This window comes from Amphiprion ocellaris, chromosome 22 (genome assembly GCF_022539595.1).
Source record: "Amphiprion ocellaris isolate individual 3 ecotype Okinawa chromosome 22, ASM2253959v1, whole genome shotgun sequence".
Lineage (NCBI taxonomy): Eukaryota > Metazoa > Chordata > Actinopteri > Pomacentridae > Amphiprion > Amphiprion ocellaris.
This window is the reverse complement of record NC_072787.1, coordinates 27,611,061-27,623,387: the sequence shown is the minus strand read 5'-3', so window position 1 is coordinate 27,623,387 and position 12,327 is coordinate 27,611,061. Positions and strand designations below refer to the sequence as shown.

Here is a 12,327-nt window from a genome sequence, read left to right as displayed (position 1 = left end):
TTTTTGGTGTTATCGCAAAGGTTCTCAGAAGAAAAATAAAGACTTCCCAGGCTCTTTTCCACCGTGTCGTTGCCCAGGTGTGCAAAAAGTGGCAGCACATGTAAACTCAAAAGTGCAAAAAACTGTCAACGAAAACAGATGAAGTTGCTTTTTCCTGACCGCACTCTCTCCTCTCACCTATTACAACATGGTAGTTCAGCCACTTTTTCATAGCTAGTGCCACTTCAATGTCAAAAGAGAGAGACTGCTTGTTTTTTTCATCAACTTACTCTAAAAAATATAAAAAATAGTAATAATTGTACCGCTATTAAAAGACTGGTAACATCAACAACGTTATACTTTTACTACGAAAACATCTTTTTAAATCACGTTGTCATTATTTTCCCTCCTCTCTCGAGTCTCGGTCCGTCGGAACGTGTCGAGAAACGCCACCGGAAACGCCGTCACTCCTACAGCCAAGCATACTCTGAGAATATTGATCAGTGCTGGGAAGGCACGAACCCCCCAGGCCAATAAATGATGGATACATCTGTGATATAGTTTCTCTGACCTCCTGCAGCTCAGGTTCAAGGTCAGTCATTGTTCTGGACTCTCGGCTCCAAGTAGTGGTTCTTCTTTACGTTCCGTCTGAACTGCGACTAAAGGCAGAGCTGAACCGGCAGTTTTTCTGCTTCCCTTCAAGAAAGCTGTTCAGCCGAGTCCAGGATTCTCCACAGGGAGCAGGACAAAATATTAAAGGTAGTAAATATTCCACTTGGTTCTCCTCATAGCTTCTCCTCAGCATTCCTCAGCTATGGTACATTCAGTAAACAAAAGAACAAACAGGCTTTACCCAAAACGAGAAAATCCTCATTTGTTGAATTTTTTGCTTTTCAGTTCCGACTATGGAACCATTTCTTGCTGTCTGTCGGTGTCGAGCGCTGACTGTTCGCTCTGTTCGCTGCCTCCAGCGTCAGCAGGTGTTTCTGTCTTGACGGCGAGCGGGTGAAAGATTTCGGACGTCGCTCGCGTCACACTGTCATAAGACGGCGGAGACGAGGTGGAGGAAATCGTCTCGGAGCGCTCCATCCCCAACAGACTTGAGCCGTAGTTCTCCCTCATCATGGCGGCAATCAGCCCTTCTTTCTCAGGCGCATCCTCCCCAAATATCCCTTCGCCGCCTTCCTCACTGTCTCTGACTGCATGCCGAGGTGTGGTGATCTGACGGTACAGGTAGGAGGCGGCCTTCATCTGCCGCCTCACCAGGTGTCTGCGGTAGCACCTCTGGATGACAGTGGCGGAGACTTCTTCCTGTTTGCGCCTCAAAGTTGTTGTGATTGGCTCGTAGGAAATCTTGGATGGGTTGGCCATCATGAACTTCTCCTCCATCTGCTGCTTGAGGGCGTCCATCTCCCCCGACTCGCCCAGGACGCGCTTGGTGAAGGCAAACAGGATGTCCAGGCAGTGGATTTTATCCCCACTGACCATGGGCAGATCCATGGAGATCAGTTTGATTTTGTTTGGCTTGCCGATGCGCAGCGGCTCTGACAGTGAGTCGGCGAAGTCGGACAGCTTGGCGTACTCGATGAACTGCGTGGCTTCCGGGTCAAACTTCTCCCAAACCTCGTAGAACATCTCGAAGTCGTCCTCGCTAAGTGGTTCGGTGCTCTCCTCCGTCGCCACACTGAAGTTCTCCAGGATGATGGCAATGTACATGTTCACCACGATGAGGAAGGAGATGATGATGTAGGTGACGAAGAAGGTGATGCCCACCGACGGGTTCCCACAGTTGCCCCTGACAGTGGTGCCGGTGTGGGGGATGTTGGGGTTGCACTCCTCGGGGGAGTTGTTGAGGATGGGGCTGAGCAGACTGTCCCACCCGGCCGAGGTGGTGATCTGGAACAGGCAGATCATGCTGTTCCCGAACGTCTCAAAGTTAAACATGTCATCAATCCCTGCCTGCCGCTTCACGTAGGCGAAGTTGGCCATGCCGAAGATGGCATAGATGAACATGACGAGGAAGAGGAGGAGTCCGATGTTGAAGAGAGCCGGGAGGGACATCATGAGGGCAAACAGCAACGTCCGGATGCCCTTAGCGCCTCTGATGAGACGCAGAATTCGTCCAATTCGGGCCAACCGGATCACTCGGAACAAGGTGGGCGAAACAAAGTACTTCTCAATGATGTCAGCGAGTACGATCCCTGAAACACAGATGAAGAGAAGAAGAAGTCAGTCGTGTGCAGTGGAACCAGTTCTGACATTTCCTGTATGAATATTCTCAAACAACAAACCCAAATGATAAATGAACAGCTCAGTTCCCAGATCTAGGACCAGGAAGTTTCCTGTCTCCTCAGGTCTGGTAGAATTCTAATGAAGGTTTGAAGCTGTCAGTGTTGTCATTATTACAGAACAACTGGTACTAAGACACGTGCTGCTGCTCAGGATGCAATGACTTCCTTCAACAATCGTGTTGAAGGTGAATCACTGATTAACTGTTTATATTTATGCTACCGTTTAAAAGTTTGGGGTCACTTAGAAATGTCCTTATTTAAGAAAGAAAAGCAGATTTTTTCCAGTGAAGATACCATTAAATGAATGATAAATCCAGTCTAGACATTGTTAATGCAGTAAATCCCTCTCTAGTCTCTTTCTCCTTCAGAGGAGTCATAGGAGTCTTGGTGGCCTCCCTCTCTAGTCTCTCAGGTCTTGAGGACGTCCTGCTCTAGTCAGATTTATTCATGTTCCATCTTCCTTCCATTTCTTAATGATGGATTTAACTGGACTCCAGGAGATCTTCAGGAACTTTAAATGTTCTTGTATCATCCTGACTGATGCTTTTCAACAACCAACATTGCTTAATGACTTTTTGCCTACATTTCTACACACACAAATGTTTTGGTTCCTATCACAACATCATTGTTTACTAGAATATTCATCATTCTAATAGTCACGTTTTCACACGACTCATCAGTTTAATTGCTTTGGTTCTATTCTCTTTACTTTTAGATTTTACGCCACACCTGACCACTGGCAGATTTCTCACACAAAATCGATAAGCTGAAGACTATTAGATTTTCTTTTATTTGACGACATTCCTGTGAGTTACATCATCTAAAAGCTCTCAGTTTGGATATTTCAGTCTTTATGTGGCAGCTCGGCTGTGATTACAACCTGAGTAATTGGTTCTGGAGGGCTGAGCCGTCGTTCCCCTCCAACAGCCAAACACTGTAATTCATCCGTCTTTTCCTTGTTATCCAGGAATGATAAACTTGGAGAGGAGGAACGAACACGAACACACACACACGTACGCACGCACAAGCACACGCACACACACACACACACACACACACACACACACACACACACACACACACACACACACACACACACACACACACACACACACACACACACACACACACTCCTGTCTTTCATTGGACTCCCTGTGCTGAGTTATAGCTGATAGAAGGGATGAGCAGAGGGGAGTCGTGAGGGAATCACCATCACATCGTACATCAACTCAGCAACCCCCCCCCACCCTGACATCTCTGTCACACACACACACACACACACACACACACACACACACACACACACACACACACACACACACACACACACACACACACCCAGCAGCTGATGTAACAGATCAATCATGTTTGATTTGTCTCCAGGGACCGCCCTCTGGCAGCTCTGATTGCTGCTGTTACCTTCACCTTCCCCAGGCAGCCTCGTCCAAGCGTGCACACAACACACACCTGCACACGTACGGACTCACACTTAATTACACGCAATCTTGTCGAGCTAACAGGAGGAGCAGCGCACACGAAATATGAGCGGCGATAGCTAAATTACCTGCTTAGGTTGCTGCGCGCCGCCTCGGCTGTGTCATGTGTGTGGTTAGCGTGTTACTGTAATACGACCACACGGGACCTCGGTTCAGGAGGAACATGAAGGCCACTCGGACGCTCGCTTTGTTGACAGATAACTGCCAGGCAGATATTACAGCGTTTCCTGCTGCCACAGCTGATGCCTCTCACTCTGACAGTAGCTGAGCTCAGCCTACAGAGTCTGGAAGAAGGACTCCGTCCCTCAGAGCTCCTCACTGCTGCTGGCTTTCACTTTTCAATCAAGGTGTGTATATTTTATGACGAGAATTTACAAAAAAGACTCTTTTATGTCACAAAACAGATTTATATATCAAATAAACATCAAATGTAAACAAAGTGATAGCGCTCCTTCCAGTCAGTGTTTAGTAGAAGAACTTCTGATCCTGTTGGTCTCCATCAGTCTGAACATCTGGACCTCCTTCTTCATAAACTGTTAAACTCTGTCAGGTTCCTCAGGGATCCTGATCAACAGAACTTTTCAGGTCCAGACTCTAGTTCTCAGGTGGATGGAGGTCTGGACTCTGACTCCTCCAGAACTTCCACCTTGTTGTCTTCTAACCATTTCTGAGGATCTTTGTTTGCTTTGGCTCGTCGTCTGGATGGAAAATAGATCTTCCCCAATCCTCAGTTCTCTTCAGACCATCAGGTTGTCCTCCAGGATTTCATTTACCCTCTACCTGCTGCTGAGGAACATCATGATGCTGCCACCACCATGCTTGACATCATGATGCTGCCACCACCGTGCTTCTCAGTGGGGATGGTGTGTTTGTGATGATGTTCAGGGTTTGGTGTCCATCAAACATATCATCTAGTCTGATGGACATAAAGCTCCATCCTGGTCTCCTCAGACCAAAGAACCTTCTTCCAGGTGTCTTCAGAGTCTCCACATGTCTTCTGGTGAACTTTAGTCCAGATTTAATTGGAGCTTTTTCCATCAGAGTCTTTCTCTTTGTCTCCATAAAGCTTTGACTGGTGAAAAACAGACAGCAGTTGTTGGATGAACAGTCTGAAGATGGAACTCCTTCAGAGGAGTCATAGGAGTCTTGGTGGCCTCCCTCTCTAGTCTCTTTCTCCTTCAGAGGAGTCATAGGAGTCTTGGTGGCCTCCCTCTCTAGTCTCTTTCTCCTTCAGAGGAGTCATAGGAGTCTTGGTGGCCTCCCTCTCTAGTCTCTTTCTCCTTCAGAGGAGTCATAGGAGTCTTGGTGGCCTCCCTCTCTAGTCTCTTTCTCCTTCAGAGGAGTCATAGGAGTATTGGTGGCCTCCCTCTCTAGTCTCTTTCTCCTTCAGAGGAGTCATAGGAGTATTGGTGGCCTCCCTCTCTAGTCTCTTTCTCCTTCAGAGGAGTCATAGGAGTCTTGGTGGCCTCCCTCTCTAGTCTCTTTCTCCTTCAGATGAGTCATAGGAGTCTTGGTGGCCTCCCTCTCTAGTCTCTTTCTCCTTCAGAGGAGTCATAGGAGTCTTGGTGGCCTCCCTCTCTAGTCTCTTTCTCCTTCAGAGGAGTCATAGGAGTCTTGGTGGCCTCCCTCTCTAGTCTCTTTCTCCTTCAGAGGAGTCATAGGAGTCTTGGTGGCCTCCCTCTCTAGTCTCTCAGGTGTTGAGGACGTCCTGCTCTAGTCAGATTTATTCATGTTTCATCTTCCTTCCATTTCTTAATGATGGATTTAACTGGACTCCAGGAGATCTTCAGGAACTTTAAATGTTCTTGTATCGTCCTGACTGATACTTTTCAACAACCTTTCCTCAGAGTTTCTTGGTTCTTCAGTCTTCATGGTGTAGTTCTATCCAGGAGTTCTGATCCACCAGAGACTGGACCTTCCAGATCCAGGAGTCTTTATCCTCCAATCACTGACCTCAGATCATCCATTAACTGACTGATGACTTCTAGAACCAATTGTGTTGAGTCAGCTGAGTCACTTTAAAGGGGGTAATGTTATGCAATCATTTATTCTACCATGTATATTTCTAATGAAATGATTTTACTTTGTAGAAATCTGTTTTCACTTTTTTATGTAAATTCCTGCCACAAAAGAAAAAAGTAGACCACGATTCGATATTGAGAAGCAATAAAAAGGGAAAACTACCAACAAGAGGTTTTATAGGCATGGTAAAAAACAAAACAAAAACAACCAAAAAAAAGTTCATTCCAAATTCTTATCATTTTATCACTGTTGATTTTCCTTTAAACTTGTTGCTGAACTCACCAACGATGGACAGAATGACGACCACGAAGTCGAAGATGTTCCAGCCGACCGTGAAGAAGTAGCATCGCAGCGCCACGATCTTGATGAGGCACTCGGTGGTGAAGACGACGATGAAGGCCAGGTTGATGTTGTTCAGGATGTACTCCATCTGGGGCGACTGCTCGTCTGTCTCCACCATCATGGTGATCATGTTGAAGAGGATGAGCACCATGATGATGATGTCGAACGCCTGTTTCCCCACCAGGTCGAAGAAGAAGCCCTGCAGCATGTTCTACAAAGAACCAAGAGCTGCTGGTTTCTGTTCAGTCTTTTACTGATTAACACATTCAGTTTTACAGCGATCAGCCACAACATTAAAACCACTGACAGGTGGAGTGAGAATCATCGATCATCTTGGTTCTATGTGGAGTTCTGCTGGAGAACCTTGGATTCTGGCGTCCATGTTGATCAGACACCCAAATAAACGTTGTCCAGAACAAACACACTCCTTCATGCAAATGGAAATTCCAAATGTCACTGGTCTACCCGCAGGAAAATGCATCCCACAACATCTCAAAAACATCAACCAATCAGGAACATCTTGAGGAACATAACAATTGCCCAAGATGTTGACTTGACCTCCAAACTTCCTAGACCATGCATCAACAGGATGCAGCAGAACAAGTTTGATTCCTGGATACCCCACTGCAAAACCCAGAGGAACCAAAGATCCACAGCCAACGTCCTGGTCCAGACCCCATAGGACTCCCCGAGAGGTCCTCTGGTCCAGGCCCCATAGGACGCCCCGAGAGGTCCTCTGGTCCAGACCCCATAGGACTCCCTGAGAGGTCCTCTGGTCCAGACCCCATAGGACTCCCTGAGAGGTCCTCTGGTCCAGACCCCATAGGACGCCCCGAGAGGTCCTCTGGTCCAGGATGGTGGCAGTGAATTCTGTGGATTCTGTGGGTTGCAGGGTGGGACCTACATAGATCAGGATTATCCTGGCACGTCCTACAGATGCTCAATAAGATCTGTTGAGTGTGGAACCCAGGTGAACAGTTTAGCTCTGTCGTGTTCTCCGGGTTCTCCTGAGCAGTTTTTGTGTTGTGTCGGGGTGGATTTTCCTGCTGAGGGTGGAAACTGGCATCAAGGACTGCTGTTGCCATGGAGGGCTGGGTGTTGGGGGTTTAGGTGGGTGGTTCATGTCAAACATCCACATGAATGTGAGGACTGAAGGTTCCCCAGCAGAACGTTGCACTTCACCTGTCAGTGGTCATTGCGTTACATCTGATCGGTGTCTATAATATCTGCTGACACATTAAAGCTTGTGAACATTGCTAGAATTTCTTGTCGACCTGAACCAGTGTTTCATTGAGTGTTTTGGTACCAGAGGTCTGGGAATCGGCTTCTGAGGTTTCTTGGAGCCCAGTTTCTTCATGGCGTTGTAGTACTTCTTCTGCTCCTCCGTCATGAAGATGTCCTGCCCTCCTAAGTAAACACACCCAGCAGCTACTGTTATTTCTACCGGAAATAGACGTGATTTCAACCCTCTGAACCCCAAAAACTCACTGGTGGGTTTGAAAAGGCATGCTAGCATCAAAATAAAATATTAAAAATCATCAAAATTGCACTATTTATCTGCCCCAGAGCTGTAGAAACAAAGCATTCAGTCAAAACTAACCCCAACCCAAATCTGAGTTTGAACCAACAGTGAAGAAAAATAAACAAACAAAAAATGTCCCGCCACTGTTTCATGGTGTTCAGAGTTAACCTTACATTAAATGGAAATACTGTTGTATCATCAGCAACACTATAACTTTCATTTTTATTTATTTATTTTTAGTTTTTAAGAAAAAAATAAAAACCTTTTTGTCTCTTAGTGTTGTTTTGTGTTCATCTGTAATTTCTGCAACTTTTTCTGTCATTTTTGCAATTTTTTTATTTTTGCAATTTTTTGTGTTATTTTTGTCTTTATGTATCCTTTTTGCAACTTTTTTAAATGTCATTTGTGCATTTTTAAGTGTCATTTTTGCATTTTTTTTGCATTATTTCTACATTTTGCAACCTTTTCTGCCATCTGTGCATCTTTTAGTGTAACTTTTGCATTTTTTTGTCGTATTATTTTTTGTAACTATTTGTATTATTTTTGCATTTTTGTATTTTTTTTTACATCTTTTTGTGTCTGTGTCATTTCTGCATTTTTTTTGTTTCTTTTCCCAATTTTATGTCTCATTTTTGTAACTTTTCATGTAATTTGTGCATCTGTTGGCATAATGTTTGCAATTTATTTTATTATTTTTGCATCTTCTTGTATAATTTTTGCATTTTTTGTATTATTTTTGGATTTTTGGATCATTTTTCCAACCTTTTGTCTCATTTCTACATCTTTTTGTGTTATTTTTGCAAGTTTTGGTTTTATTTTTGCAACTTTTTATGTAATTTGTGCATCTTTTTGCGTAATTTTTGCAATTTTTTGTAATATTTTTGTATTTTATTTTTTGCAACCTTTGTCATTTTTGTGTCCATATATGTCATTTTTGCAACTTTTTGTCACCTGTGAATTTTTTTAGTGTAATGTGCATATTTTTGCTTTTGTTTTTGTATCATTGTTGCAACTATTTATATTTTTTTACATCTTTTTTTGTCATTTTTTCTATTTTTGTATTATTCTTACGTTATTACTTACATGTCATTTTTTACATCGTTTTGTGCCATTTTCACATTTTTTGTGTCATTTTTACATCTTGTGTCTCATTTTTGCATCTTTTAGTGTCATTTTTAAATGTTTTGGTGCCATTTTTGCAGCTACTTGTGTCTTTTTGTGCTGTTTGTGTGTGTTTTTGTGCGTCAGATGTGCATTGTGCGTCGGTGCTTATCTTTCTCTTCTGTTGGTTGAAGTTGTCGATGATGACGCCGATGAACAGGTTGAGGGTGAAGAAGGAGCCGAAGATGATGAAGATGACGAAGTACAGGTACATGTACAGGTTGACCTCCTTGATGGGCTGCTCCTCCACCTGCAGGACGATTCCACAAACAAATGGAACCACATCAGCTCTTTGTTCCGTCTCTTTACACACTAAAGTAAAATCAGGTCATGAGAGTGTTCTACTCGTTTCTACTGTTTGTGTGACTTACAGCTCTGGAGTCCACGGCTGCGTACATGATCTCCATCCAGCCTTTGAACGTCGCCTTGGAGACAAACAAACAGCAGAGTAGCAATGATTTCATCAACGTGTGATTTAGAACCAAAACATCTGAGCCTCGTTTTCATTTAAAGAACTGAAGTGAACCCAAACATTAATGTGGTGAAAACAGCAGAAATGAAAGAAAAGCCGGTTTATGTTTTCACTTCACTGTGACCTTTTCGTTGTTTTTCTTATGAAATGCTGATAATCGCCACTCTTCTCACCTCTAAACATGATTTCCAGCTTTAAATGCTGACTTTATCTGTGAGCTCTGAAGGAAAACGTCTCCTGAACAGCTTTTAGTGAATCCACTGGATCTTAGAATGATTTATTTATCTCATTTAATGCTGCACAACTGTCAAGTTTTATTTTATTCAGTTCTGAGGATCTGGAAAAGTCACACAATAAATAGATCAATTTATAAATTAAATATAAAAAACTGTAAACAATAAAATATCTACATCAAAATTCTGTATTTTTACATGTGGTAGTTCACAAGTTTTTTTTCTTCATTATTTGTTTTGCCTCCACCATGCTTCACATCATGATGCTGCCACCACCATGCTTCACATCATGATGCTGCCACCACCATGCTTCACATCATGATGCTGCCACCACCGTGCTTCACATCATGATGCTGCCACCACCGTGCAAAACAGAAACAGTTTTATAAATTATTTACTATTCTTCAATCATTAATATAAATGTTTTTCATTTTTCCTCTCAAATAACAGCAAATATCTGTAAAATAATGAATAATGCACACCCGTCTATCAATTCTGGGTAACAATCACACAGAAACTCTCCAATATTTTGGACTGCGGGATTCCACATTCCCCGAACGTTTGCCTAATTGGTGATCCAACGCAAACAGCCCTTTCAGATATTCATATCCAACCCACACTTGCAGCTATCGCCATCGCCAAAAAAACTATCTTAGTTAACTGGAAAGATAAGAAAGCCCTCAACATCATCCATTGGCTGAACCTCCTCACAGAACACATCTCACTAGAGAGAATATCTGCTATCAGAAAAAACCAATTTGACTCCTTCAAAGAAAAATGGTCTCCATTTATTAAATCAATAAATATTAATCTATAGCCTCCGCTTGTGTGTGGGCGTATGCCACTTCCCTCATAAAATTGTAATTATTATTCTGTCTGTGTGTATGGTCTGACTTCTGTCTGCTTTATTTCAGCTTATTAACCCTCTACCTTTTTAAGTAGGATGGCACCATGGACTTCAAGGCTGTGTACATGCACTAGTGGTGTCCCTTCCCTATTGCTCTTGGGGTTGCTCTCTGGCTCTGCGGGGCCAGCGTGGCTCGGGCCCCTCTGCCTGGGGGTGGGTGTCCCCGGTGTCTCTCCCTTTGAGTCCTGGGTCTGCTGGGTTTGTGCGCTCTCCTGGGGCCTTGGGGGTGGCGGCGGCTGGTCTCTTCTGGGGCGCCCTGGCTGGCCCTGGGGTTTGGGGTGGGTCGGCCCTCCGGTCGCTCCCCTGTCCTTTCCTGCTCTGCTTCCCTCCTCCTCCCTCCTCTCCTGCCTGGCCGCTCGTCCTCGTCCCTCTCCCTCCCCTGGGGGGGCTGGGGGCCCGCCGCTGCCTGGGGGACTGGCATGGGGGCCGGGTGGTCTCTCTGGGGGGGTGGCTCTGGCTCATCCGGGCACAGGCCTTGGTACTTGCCTGTGTGCCACCACTGGAGATAAATTTCTGCTGGCTGGGGGCTTCTGTCCGGGCCCGGTGCTGTCCTGGGGAGTAGTGGGGTGGGTGGGGTCTCGGTGGTGCTGCGGGGTGGGCGCCCTGCATCCTGGACGTGCCGGCTCCGGGGTGGGCATGGGGGCTCGTGGCCCTCGCTCCCTGGTGGTGCGGCCTGGTCCTCCCTCCGGGGCGGGGTGCTGCATGCGGCTGGCCCATGGTGGGGCTACGGCGTCTGCCGGGGCGCTGCTCTGACGCTGTGACTTCTGGGGGTTTTGGTGCTGGCCGGGCCGGTCGGGTTCGGGTGGGCCCACCTCGGCCTCTTGCCTCCGGGCTCTGGGGGCCCTCTGCATCAGTACCGGTGGTCTTACTACCTGTCTCCCCCGCTGCTCTGTTCTCATGGGCCGGATCCACACCAGACTGCCTCTTACTGTGCACTTCACATACTTCACACATCACTGTATATAGTTACTCTTAGGCACATATAGGGACATGACAGTTAGGGCCCTGAGAGCAGGTGGGGGCAGGAACGATGGGCTCTGTGGTGGGGTGGATGGCAGGGCTCTACGGCCTTGTCTCTTCCCCATCACCCTCTTGCTTGCCTCCCCTGCTCTCTAATTTGTTTTTAATGCACCACACACACTCACACCTTGGGGGTAGGTCTGGGATGGCTCGGGGAACTTGGGTCAGGGTAGGCTGCACTGCGCTCACCTGGGGCCTGGTGCGGGGGGTATGCGGGGTGCCTCCCTGTCGGCATCGCCGGGCCCCACCACACTGTCCATTTTTACCCTCTGGACTCACATCGGGTCCCGGCTCCGATTTCCTCTGACCGGCTCCCGGTGGCGGCCTGCCTTGTGATGGGCTGGTTGCCACCCCTTCGGTGGGCCGCTCGGCCCCTGTGTCTGGCTTCCTGGCTGCGTGGGGCCGTTGGCCCCCTCGGGGGAGGGGGTGGGGGTGGGGGTGGGTGGTCTGGTGGGGGCTGGGGTGGGCGGGGTTGGGGTGTGGGTGGCGGGTGGGTCCTCGTGCCCCGGGCCGCCTGGGTCGGTCTTGTCGCGCTGGGGGTGTCGGTAGCTGATCCCTCTTGTTCTCTGGGTCCGCGTCGTTCACGGTGGCCCCGGTGGCTCTCTGGGGGCCCCGGTGGCTCTCTGGGGGCCCCGGTGGCTCTCTGGGGGCCCCGGTGGCTCTCTGGGGGCCCCGGTGGCTCTCTGGGGGCCCCGGTGGCTCTCTGGGGGCCCCGGTGGCTCTCTGGGGGCCCCGGTGGCTCTCTGGGGGCGCCGCCCTGTGGCTCCTACGGCCCAGGAGGAGGGGCAGGGCGTTGGCTTGGCCCTGCCTTGCCGTGATTGCTGTTCTGGGCTTCGGGGTCCTTCACACTTGCATGTTTGACCAGGTCTCAGCTACTGCCGA

General features: G+C 47.2%; 1 protein-coding gene across 1 annotated transcript in view; it reads right to left on the bottom strand.

Annotated features, from left to right (window-relative positions):
* Positions 1–319: 319 nt before the first annotated feature.
* The window catches only part of scn5lab (sodium channel, voltage gated, type V-like, alpha b), a 176,932-nt gene continuing 164,924 nt past the window's right edge, over positions 320–12,327 (bottom strand). Inside the window, exons 28-32 of the mRNA XM_055007041.1 lie at positions 9,185–9,238; positions 8,926–9,063; positions 7,437–7,541; positions 6,071–6,341; positions 320–2,180 (exon numbers count right to left, since the gene is read on the bottom strand). Of these exons, the coding sequence (XP_054863016.1) occupies positions 883–2,180; positions 6,071–6,341; positions 7,437–7,541; positions 8,926–9,063; positions 9,185–9,238 (1,866 nt within the window). The 3' untranslated portion in view covers positions 320–882. The remainder of the gene's footprint in view (positions 2,181–6,070; positions 6,342–7,436; positions 7,542–8,925; positions 9,064–9,184; positions 9,239–12,327) is intronic.